The sequence below is a fragment of the Acanthisitta chloris genome, unplaced genomic scaffold, assembly GCF_000695815.1.
Source record: "Acanthisitta chloris isolate BGI_N310 unplaced genomic scaffold, ASM69581v1 scaffold8138, whole genome shotgun sequence".
Lineage (NCBI taxonomy): Eukaryota > Metazoa > Chordata > Aves > Passeriformes > Acanthisittidae > Acanthisitta > Acanthisitta chloris.
Window position 1 is genome coordinate 31,696 of NW_008688641.1, and position 12,089 is coordinate 43,784.

The 12,089-nt window shown below is 38.2% G+C and overlaps 1 protein-coding gene across 1 annotated transcript in view; it reads left to right on the forward strand.

Annotated features, from left to right (window-relative positions):
• Positions 1 to 11,680, forward strand: part of RPS6KC1 (ribosomal protein S6 kinase, 52kDa, polypeptide 1) — a 39,359-nt gene extending 27,679 nt beyond the window's left edge. Inside the window, exons 6-8 of the mRNA XM_009081105.1 lie at positions 7,181 to 7,263; positions 7,958 to 8,053; positions 11,152 to 11,680. Coding sequence (XP_009079353.1) covers positions 7,181 to 7,263; positions 7,958 to 8,053; positions 11,152 to 11,262 — 290 coding nt within the window. The 3' untranslated portion in view covers positions 11,263 to 11,680. The remainder of the gene's footprint in view (positions 1 to 7,180; positions 7,264 to 7,957; positions 8,054 to 11,151) is intronic.
• Positions 11,681 to 12,089: the final 409 nt, after the last annotated feature.

The following is a 12,089-nucleotide window of genomic DNA, read 5'->3' on the forward strand; positions in this document are numbered from 1 at the left end:
AAATAAGTTTAGAAAAGAAATACACACACAGAAACCTGTGAATCAACGTGTTTTGGTCTAATTGAGGGAAAAGCAAGATAGATGAATTTTGAAATGCAAATGATCACCTTCTGTTACTTAAGTATTGGTTTTGCCAACATTGTGATCTTAAAGATAAAGAGTTGTTAACTTTTAAATACAATAATAATTGTATTCTGTTCTTGACAGTCATGATATTTAATATCAGATTGGTAACTCTTTTTAAAAAAACCCTTCACAGTATGCTAATACCTGTGAGAAAGACAAAATTGTCTATGGCTATAGCCTAGTCACGACTGTGTCTTCAGCTAAAACAGATTGAGGATTTTCTCATAAAGAGAAATCTTTAAGGTACTTTTTCTGTCTAACCTGTGAAGTGTCATGTTGTAGAAGCGGCTTGCTGGTCTAACATCTTGTGTAAATACGATGTGTGAATGAGATGTTTTATTTACACTCTCTGAGTTCTTGTTCCAGCAGCAGGGATGCGTTCTGTTGCATCCCTGTAGTGTTTTTGGAGGATGAGATTTCAGAGCTGGGCTGCCTTTAGAGTTTTTTTTTTTTTTTCTTTCTTGTTTAAACAACGAATTTTCACCAGACTGTATTTACTAAAAACTGGAGATTTGCTGCTTGAGATCGTAAAGCCAAAGGAAGCTTAGCTTCATAGAAAATGTAAGTAGGAAACTGGCCATCAGTAATGCATCGTATTATTCTGATGCTTTCATAAGCTGTGTGCTATAATCAAGCCTTATTTACACAAACTAGCCTTCACAGAACCCACACACACATATATATATGGTAGATTTGGTTTTATCTAACCTGCTGTTACTTGTACACAGTGCAAAACCTAAGCAGAAAAAAGGTTTTGTGTGTAAAGGATTTTGTTCCAAAAAAAAAAGACAAAAATGTTTCATTGTGCAACCTGATTTTTGTACTCCCAAATGAAGATGTCACTTCTGCTCTTAAACAATTGAAAATACAGATGCAAAGTGCAGCTGATAACCTAAAACATATGGCATGAAAATAAAAATTGCTAGGTTGCTATTATTAGCCTGCATGCTATAATTTTTATTTACTGAATAAGGAAAAAATTATTTGCCTCTGTTTACCAAATAGACATTTGATGCTGGAAAACCTGCATGTTATTTGTGTATGTGCTTTTCAGTAGGAGTTTGCAGGCACTCATTAAATCTGCTGTTCTGTATTATAGTAATTTAATTTGAGTAGATTGTTTAAGAAGCAAAATAACTGTGGTAGATTAAAGAGCCATTGACCCTGACAGGTGTCGAGGGGTGGGCTGGTCTCATGGTTGTAGTGTAAGGCTGGACTTACTACCTTTTATCTCTGACCCTGTCCTAGATTTTTGTGTGACATTAATATCTCAGGATAATCCTAAAAAGAAAAAAGCTGAGCAGGTGAAGAAGCTTTGAGCATCCAGAGCAGGATGGGGCTACCTTGATTTGAAAAACTCTGTCAGTAGGAAACAGGATTAAACATTAATATGAAAAATACATGACTGGTGTGACTAACGAGGAAAGGTCTGGAGGTGCAGAAGTACTGATTAATTATTGGAAGGTTGGGAGGAACATTTTTTGAACAACCATTTGGAGTGGGACAGCTCTCCAAAGACACCAGAGTGTCCCACAGAAAATAATGACAACTGACTGCTCCCAGAATGGCAAAATGTCATGAGCTTGGAATAGGTAATTGAAAGCACAGGTTCAGGGTGAGAATCAGGTATTTTCTGAAAGGAACCTGATATGCTTTGGCACTCAGGCTTGTTGTAAATACACTATATGTTTCAGGTGAAGTACATAGTCTCGTGTTTTATGTTGTAGACTGCGTAACTAGAATAAGCAGTAAGATATACCAAAGCTGCTGATTTATAAAAACCTGATAATTTTGTGTGGTTGACATGAAAGCCAGTTGTTAACTCCAGAAGAAACTGTACTTTACTTGTGTTTATTTATGTGTTTTATTATTATTTATTATTATTACTGTTGCAGATGGGATTAAGACTTGAAGACAGTACAGAAGATGTCTTGTGAAATTAAATGGATCTAGCTGAAAGGTTAATTAGTGTTTGCTTTGTTTTGATAACAGTGCAGTAATAAGTTTCTTTGTCTCTTTTGTCACATGATAGAGGAAGTTTTGATTCCATCTTGGGCTGCTAAAAGAAAGAAAGAACACAGTTCCCTCTATTTTTTTATTTCTTTTTTTTTTAGTAACATGAGGAAATTTTTTCCAAAGAGGAACATAGATGCTCATATGTTTTTGAGTAACTTTAAGATGAAACTTCCTATTTTCATACTCCATTTGATCTTAGCAGATGTTCATTGGACTTGCCTCACTACTTTATTGTTTAAAGACCATGATAAACTTCTTATACTTAACTATAGATGGTTCAATACTATGTTTTATAGATTCCTAAAGCATTTTAGGCAAAGCATTATGGCCAGATTGCTTGTGTGATGTTTTATACACTGACTGTATCTTACAATATCTTGGCCGACTGAGTCTGCCTAGAGTAAATTAGCCTGGAGTCATTTTACTTAATTCTCTGCAAATGCTTCTTTACATATATAGATATTAAAATATGAAAAAATAGTCATCTTTTAAAATTAAATGAGTGTAAGGTAAATACAATTTCCAAAGGGTCTCTAATGGTTTTTCGTGCAATACTGTTCATCTTAATGGCCACAGGAGGGGAAAACATTGTGTCTGTTTTCAGGGTGTTGGACAAGTCCTATTCTCCTGAATGGTTTCAGAGACCTGATGGTAGTTCAGATAGGTCTCCTTGTTTTTTTATCAGGGCAGAAATGATACTTGAAAGTAGGCTGTTTCTGCTTGAAACATGGAGTAAGTGAAGGGGCCTCCTCAGCTTTTGAAATTCTTATCAATCCACCCTTCTTAATTCCAAGAAAAGCACCTCACTACAATACCCTTCATGATTCCTAGATGTCTGGAGAAGCAGTACGTCCACCTAGAGCCTGTTTTCTTGTGAGCTGGCTTCAGAAGCATTGTTTTTGATATTACAGTTTATCCTACAAAGTTTTTGATTAAGTTTTTGTTCTTGATGATTCATAAGCCATCTGGCCTGAGTTGCACAGTGAATGTCTAAGTCCTCCTTTAAGCCTGATTTCTTTTATGTTAACTAGTGTTTGTGCATACTGGTCGTGAGGCCTTATTGTCAGCCCTGGGGGAAACTTTCTGGATGAAAATGTTGCAGGTGTGGTAGTAAAGGCCTATGAAATCCTTCAGCATGAAGGGTGTTTTTCAAGTTAAGGTGCTGTAGAAAGAATGAGAAAATTAGCCTTGGTTTATGGTCAATAATTTGATTGAGGATGTGTGTTCAGGAGAGGTGAAGTTCTGCTTTTTACTTTAGAACTGGCACTTCTGTTTAAAATACAGACTCTTGTTGGCTATGTATCCCTTATCAGGAAATAAGGTATTACTGTGTATAATGCAGATATTGAGATAAGTGGAAACTATAAAGAAATGGCCTTGCAGTTGAGACCAGCTGCTCTGGAAGGAGGACAGTGCAGGGTAGTGAAGGTGTTTACCTGTACCATCTGTCTCTGTCTAAACCTGATAGCATTTTCCAAATCTCCTTCCCTTCAGTTACCCCACTGGTTGCTGTTGAAATTGCTTCTGTGCAGGAATATAGCATTGTTGCTGACTTTTGCTTCTTGGTGCTGGCCATGCACTGGGGAGAGAGAAAGAGGAAAGCTCTCCCTTTTAATGAAGTTACATTGAAATTGGAAGAGTTATTGACTTTTTTTTATCCTACTTTGTTATTTCTCTGATATAAAAGGTTTTTGTGTTTGAGGATGATATGAATGCTATTTTTCTGTGAAATTTTTGCTGCTAGTCCTAGAAGCACCAACACTCTGCACATGTGTGCACATGTTTATTTTTGTACATAACTGGATAAGGTCCTTGATTTCAAGGTTCATGAAGGAAAGAATTGGCACAAATATCCCTATGTTAGTCACTTAAGCTTATGTGTCACTACCATTTATTGTCTAAATTACATTGCTGATGGATTGAGATGAAAATGTTTTCTTAGTGAAGGCAGATACTGTAGTTTAGATTTACTGCAATATTAATACTTTAAAAAAAAAGCATATGCCCTCTATGGTATATTACATTAGCTGGCCACTCTGTGCCCCTCAAAAGCACTTCATAATCTATAGTTTCTAAATTTTCCCATGATGTGTAGTCAAGATAGAATGCAGTAATATTGATGTGGTATCCTGAACTTATTATGATCGGCATATTGCATCAGAAGTAATGTGACCTGTTTGAAGTAAGGAAATGTAAACAACGCTTTTGTTGGTAGTTCATGTGTAGTATACACAATGATTTATTTTTCTTTAAGGAAAACATCTATTTTAACCTAAAATAAGGAAACTTTGGAAGCTAGAGAAAGCAGCAGGAAAGAAGACATTGCTTAATAGGAAAAAAAGTTGACCTAAATTTATTTCTTGTTTAAAAGGATTTTCAGGTGTTCCCCTCAGCTGAGTTTTCCATTTTCTGTTTTGTGTTGGTTCAGATGACTTATGCAGTTGCTGCTGTATGCAGGAAAACCCAGACAGAGCCCTTCAGCCCTGAGAGAAATCTGGATTACTTGACTATTCTCAGTTTATCCCACTTGTGTCATTTTGGTCATGGTCAAAAGTGGATGGAAGAGTTCAGTGCTGCTCTCTTAAAAGAACTACAGTGATATTGGTTTTGGCTTGACATATATTGAAACTGTTCTTACTGTTGTAAATATGAGCTTGGGTTTTGGGAAGTGGACTCTGCTTTTTGGTGCTTAGTTTATATCCATTTTCTTTGTCAGTGAGGAAAATTACTTCCTGTAACGAACAGTGTATGATTCTGTGAAAGAAGGCAGTGTAACTTTGATGCTTCAAAGAACTGGATCAGCATCTGTGATTGCCAACATAAAAAGAAATAGTACCAAAACTGAGATTTGTTTATTTATGGTAAAATTTATTTTCCCTGTGCTCTGAATGATTTTTTTTCATGTTTAGGATTTTTTTTTATGTTGGGCTGTAACTCATGAGGCCCATCCCCACTGAATGTCTTTGGGGGAGAATGGATTATCTCCTTTTGTGACTTTAATCTAAAATTTAAGATGCATCAATATGGGGAAGTCAATGGTAGTACAGGAACTGAGAATATAGTACTCTTAATTAATTCTTTGCTTTACTGTCCTTATTCTAAAATAAGTGTAGAATTCAATCTAAAAATAAAAATCAGCACTTGTTGGGAAGAAAGCTCCATTAGACTAGAATATCCACAGGATTAAATCTATAAGGGAAAGAAAACTGCTCTAAAGAAGCCTGAATTATTTGGTTTTAGATTTTACTCTCCATTCATGTTATGTTGTTTTTGAATGTACATTATTGGAACATAGAGCACTAGGAAATCACAGTCAGACTGGAAAGGCATTTCCATTCAGTAGGTTTCTCTGAGAAATGCTATGAAAACCTTTCGCCAGCTGGTTCGTGTGGAAAGGCCCAAGTCTGGGAGTTTATTTTGTTGTTCTTTTTTAAAGGGGAGTTACCTAGAAGGTTTGCCTTTCTGAAGGGCTTTAGAATTAGATTGCAAGAACAGATTTTGATTTTTGAACAAATTCTCTCAATTAACCATAATTTCAGCTTCATCTGAATGCTTGCCTGGGGTCTTAAAACATCTTAAAAATATGTATAATTATGCTGATACAGTTGCTCATATGGTTGCTGTTATGTCTTTGTAAAAGTGTCTTGATGTTGATAGGAGTATTAATCCGTAAGGAATGGAATAAATTCTGATGTGTGGCACCCTTACAGTGATGTATTGGTCATTCAAAGGCCATTAACTGTTGTAAACTTTTCAATGTGAGGGATGTCCTACCTAAAGAAATAAAGTCTGAGCCATCCTTCCTCATTGCTCTTGCAACAGCAACCTCAACCTAGTTGTATAAGGTACTGAGTGTCTTGCAGCTTGTGTGGCAGCTGCCCAAGGGGCCAGCCCTCTGCACATCCCTGTGCTCAGCATGTGTGTGCTTCTCTGCCTCTGGGAAGGTCTGGGGCTAACGCCTTCATCTCCCTGACCCTGGAGTGTGACTCATCTGTAGCTCTCCTTGGCCATGCTCATGCTAAGCTCCATAAAATGATGAGCAAGATTTTTTTCCGCACATGCCACAATGCTCTTTACAGCAACAGCTATGTGATTGTATGCTAATTGTTGTCCTCTGCTGGGAAGCTGGTGTGGCTTTTGCCACCAAAGCTATTTTAGTGCAGCTTCTGCATTTTTTTGACAGTCAAAATGAAGATTTCATCTTCATTGCAATCTGTTTTTCTGCCTGTTTTAGAGCGGATAGCGTAGTGTGTTTGTATTTAATAATTTTTGTAGTTTAAAGCCTGAGTCAGTAAAGGCCAAGTTTTCTGCATGCATCATGCTACTGGTGTATGGCAAGGGATTCTCAGTCTCATCTCCCCTCTCTGCTCTCCCCTGTGCATGTACAGCAATAACAGTGTTGGGTGCTTACTGGATGCAAGGGAAAACAACTTCTCTTACCGAGGTGAAATTCGGGCTGAGCTGTAGCAACACACAGTTACTGGCTGTGGTTAGGCTATGTGAAGTAGATTTAACATCTCTGCCTGAGACCAGAGAGGTTATTGTGGAAATCCTCCCGTGGTGATCCCAGCAAAGGCTGTGGGTTAGCCCTGAGATGAAGCCTGCCCTCTAAGACAAAATTAAGGCATGCAGTAGACTATTACAACCTCCTTTGTGCTGCTTTTACGGGTGCTTCAGGCTTCTCTGGTCAGTCCAGCTCTTCTGACCAGGGTAAACTCTCTAAATATGTTTTGCTTTACTGTCTGTTGCTGTCTAGTTTTGCCCAGTATAGCAGAATCCTAACTGTAATGCCTGTAAGTCTTGAAAGTGCCTATGTATGCATGGAAAAGGCAAATTATGCATGAAATGTATAGTGTTGCTGTGTTTGAACAATGCAATCTGTAGGTGGCTAAAGGGCTAACTAAATTGCAGGCATAATGAAAGCTCTGTGGTATTTAGTATATGTTCTGTCAGCATTAAACAGTCACCTTGTAAATATATGTTAATTTTGAAGGTGTAACTGACCTTTTTAATATTAATTGAAATGTCTCGTGTTTAGAGGTTGGCGCTATCCTAGAAGAGACAGAAGCCTGTGACTGGTGGAGCCTGGGTGCCATTCTTTTTGAACTCCTCACTGGGAAGGTAGGGCTGGGGCAAGTTACTTGATAAAACTGACTTTGTGGCCAGTAGTTTCTCACAATTGGTGTGCCCAGTTGTGATTTCCTTGCTGGTCTTTATCTGATGTGCTTTGCCAGCCTGAGTACTTGCAATTTGCTTAGTCTGAATGGGACCAGAGAAGCAAAGCATGCTCGAGCTTCAGTAGAACAACTTGATCAAGCCATTTCAAACTCAGGACTGAAAAATTAACCAAACTCATCCTGTCCTCTTAACCACAGTGAAATCAAAGTTCTCTAACATTCCGTCTGCATATATACAAAACTTTTGCCCTAATAGTTTCAATATTATTTACTGGGACTGTGTAGAAGCCATATGTTGTGTTACACAGTAATTCAGTGTTTTGAGACAAAGAATGCTCAACCAGATCAAACATTGGTTGACAGTTCTGCACAAAGAAAACAAAGTCCACCAAGTTCCCAGGCTCTTCAAGTCTGAGCAATGAAACACAAGCTCTAAGGCATAAATGTTCGAGAGCACCTGTAGACATTCCTTCCAAAATCAGTACTTTGTACTAGGAAGCACTGAAGTTTTAGCTGTGTGTGTTAATTTCTATGTATACTAGGAGATAATTAAACACTACAATTTTAAATGAATAAATGCATCTGCCTGCTTTGATTTATTTTTCTTTCTTTTTTTCTTTTTTTCTTTTCTGCTCCAGTCTCTGGTTGAGTGCCATCCATCAGGTATAAACACTCACACTTCTCTGAGTATACCAGACCATGTATCAAAGGAGGCCAGATCACTGATTCAGCAGGTAAGAGGTGAAAATTTGTTTTCTATATATACACATGTTGATGGGACAAATACTTACCTAACTGAGTTGTTCTGGTGAAGTAAATGTAAAAGCAGAAAGCTGCTGATAGAAACATGGATGACTCTTTTGTCAGCATGGAGGAGTGTTGCCCAGTTGTCTTGTTGCATCTGGAAGCTTTGTCTTCTGCTGCCAGGCGTGTCTGTAGAACACTAGAGCGCTTGGCCATTTCTTCGAAGAATGAGTTTGGCAAATGCTGAGTGCTTTGGAAGCACCTGCTGGTGATGCATGAACATTTTAGGATCTCTGCCCTAAATGTTCATGGAAACATTTGTTAATTAAACTAAAAAAATGTTGATGCCAATTCAGCAAGATAGCTCTAAGTACTATGAAAGCTGTAACACACTGATTAGAAGTTATGACCTTGCTGTGGTTGAAAACCTGTAGCTGTCCTCCAGGAAACCTCCTGGATGCCATTTGTTAAGAAAAAGTACTTTAAATTGTGAATACAATGACTTTTGTGGCCAGAAGACCACTGGTAGGTTGGACAAAAGACAGCATAGGAAACCATTAAATACAGACAAACTTCCAGACCGATACAGACAAACTTCAGACTGATACAGCATTTTCAAACTAACAGGAATAGTATTGTCTGATGGTTTGGTTTACTCTTAGCTTTAGTTAGGAATGATTGAACTTGTAGTGCTGGGCCTTGAAGTTCAGGTCGTGCAGTCTTCCTTGTAGTTACTGTTGACGTAACTGAGGAAGTGGTGCATAGATCTGACCTGTTCCACTTGAGAAGAATAAGGGATATATATGAACTGTGGTGTTCAGCTTTGAATAGTGTCTTGGTAGTGAATGCATAAATAATGACATCACTTAGATGTAGTTTTGAACAGAGCAGAGTGGAAAAAAGTAGTTCTTGAAGGAAACAAAGGAAAGATACTTTGGAGATTCGGTGACTCAAAAGACCCAGTGACAGATTGATTTCTGTGCCATTACTATGAGATGATTCGTGAAAATGGAACTAGGTGTTTGGACACCACCTACTTTGACTAGGTGACATGAAGATGCTGAATGTGAAAGCATGTGTCTGTGTGTTTTTGGCAAAGTTAGAAAGGGAAATGACTGAAGAAAAATCCCATTTTTATATAATCTGCATTTATGCTGATGGATGGTAGCAAATTGCTACCCTCATCCACAGGTGCTGTAGGACACAAGTGGCTGAGGGAAAGCAAAGTCACACTTGATGAAGGGAATTCCTCCCATTAAGACCAGAAGGCAAATGAAGTTGTCCAGTCCACTTTTCCCTGCCAGTGTAGGATTGTTTTTCAGTGTAGGCTAATGTGTTCCCTATTTTCACATACGCCAGTGTCTCTTTTGCCACTTGGGGTTTAAGTGGCATAGTCACCCCTGTACTCAAGCCTTCCAGTGTAGGGTGGTGACTTATCTGGTGGAGGCTTGGCTTATATGAAGCAATAAATCACATTTTTGTTGTGTGACTATCCAAGGAAGCTGCCATTCATTGTTGAGGAAGCCTTGTCAGGAAAAGGAAGAGAGCTCTCTTGGCATGGATAGCAATTTGTCATTGCGACTTTCCTTCCCCCCACTGCCAAGGGTAAACAGGTCAAAACGTCACAGAATAACTCTCTGGGATCAATGTTCATCTATACAGAAAACTGTCAGGTGTTGTCTCCTGCTGTGGCTTCCAGTCCAGGTGACTTCATTGTAAACACCTCCTTCATTTAGTCAGCATCTAAGAAAACAGAGATCTGTTTATCTCTGCTGAAAGATGAAGTTGTTTTTTTGATGTTGGTTTGGTATTTTGCACCCAGTGTTTTTTCAGGCACCTTTAGGCTTTACTACCAACAAAACATGCAATGTGACTTTTCAGTAGGTATCTGTTACAGTTCGTGTTGAATTTGTTTTCTAAGATTAAAGTTCTTGTGGAAGGACAAACTCCAGAAAAGAAGTGACCATGCTTACTTTCTCTGTGCTGGTGCTGATTGTATTTCAGCAGAAGGCAGAGACACCATGGCTGCATGTGTGTGTGCTGGCTTGTGGGAGATACCAGAGCAGCACTATTAACTGTCACCCAGCTACCTTTATTATGTGACATTATGACTGCAAATAGCAGAGCCATCTTAAAATGTGTAAATTCCTATGTTTATGGATGTAGACTCACTTAGATGTTGACTGCATTAAGATATGAATACACGTTTTTCTAAGTGACAACTGGGAGAAGTTATCCTATTAGATGTTGCAGAAAAAGCAAGAAATCATGCCTTTGTAGTGGCTGTAATTGAATAGAGTATAAACAGTTCTCTAAAACTGCAAAATATTTTTGTGTGTCTTTATTAGTCTCTTTGGAGTTTACCTTTGCATTCCCTTTTATATGGATCGGTATCTTTAAACAGATGTAAATATTGTGATTTCTTTTTCACATGAATTCAGCATGTGATGTACAACTAAAAAGCAAACGAGGTGCTGAATTTCAGGAAATTTCCATGAAGCCATTAGGCTGTTTTGTTTCTTTCACTGGGGTTTTGATTTTTCAGTTTTAGGCCATTTGTAGGACTCTTTAAAACTTTTTTTTTTTTTTTTTTTTTTTTTTTTTTTTTTTTTTATTAGGAAATAGCAAACGGGCTGTGATATCCTGGTCTTTTAGGACCAACTCACAATTTGTGAAACGGAAAGTTACAGACCACTATCCCTGATGTAGCTGTAACGCAGTGGTGTGAGCAAAGGTTAACATGAAGCAAACGCAGTGTCCAGAGTTCTACTGATGCAAGCTCTGGCTGCTGCTGTCTCTTTTTAAAATGAGGTTACACTTAAAATGAAGTCCCAGTGTGCAGTGCTTCAGGGAATTGCATGCTGTGATCAGTAGTCTCTGAAGACTGTAACACTGAGACTCAAGGAAAGGAGAGTCGTCTTCCATTTACTGGATTTTAGGAATTTCAAGTATGCTTTTGCACTCTTGAAAGTAATTCATATAGCAGGAAAACCGTAGGATGTCCCTTACCTTAGACCTTTCTGGAACTTTTAAGCAGTTGTTTTTGTTCTTACTCACTGAATCATATATATTTTCCTTTTATATCTAGCTTTTGCAGTTTAATCCCGCGGAGCGTCTTGGTGCTGGTGTTGCTGGTGTTGAAGACATCAAATCTCATCCATTTTTTGCCCTTATAGAATGGGCAGATCTGCAGAGATGAGAGGTGTGTGCCCTCTGAAGAAACTCAGGTCAGCTGGACAAGTTTCTCTGACACAGAAGCACCCTGACATGCTTCCTTTGGATGTCTTACACCATTTGGACATGATGGCTAAAGGACACTGGAGCAACCGGGCCCAAAGTGAACACTTTTAACAGGAATCACTGGTTGTACAGGGTGCTAGCTTACTTTTACAACAACTGATTGCTACATATGTGTAAGTCCTCTCATCAAAGGGAGTTTTGTAAGATGACTCCTGGGCAGCATGTTTAGCACTTCTAGCGTGTCGGCTGAGTAGAAAGAGGAATGCACTCCTGGTGCTTTGTCTGATGATGGAAGTGTCTATAAACTGTGCCAGTTGAAAGTATTTTTTTATAATGTCAATAGACCATTTCCCTATGCTAAGTGCAGCTCTTGGGGGGGTGGGAGGGAGAGGAAGGAGCAAATAATTTATTAATGGTATATGCTGAATAAAATACTATAATGCTTTATGCAAAAGTTGACACATTAAAAATAATATATCCATTAAAAATTAAGAAAGCTGTTGCATAATACTGTGGAATGTGTCTTGAAAATGGCATATCATTTCCCACTCTGGAAAGAGCATATAAAAGGCAAATAATGCTGTCAAATGTTGTACTTTGTTGGCTGGCAATGTCTGCTTAAAACTTTTGACTCTGTTGTATTTGATGAGCTACATGTTAAAGTCACAACAGAAAGGGAAATCTTCTTTTCCTCAGCCAGATAAACACTGCTTTAGCACTCTAATAAGGAGCAAGAAAACATAATGCTAAATAAATGTATAGATAAAAAAGGAAAAACTCTTCTCT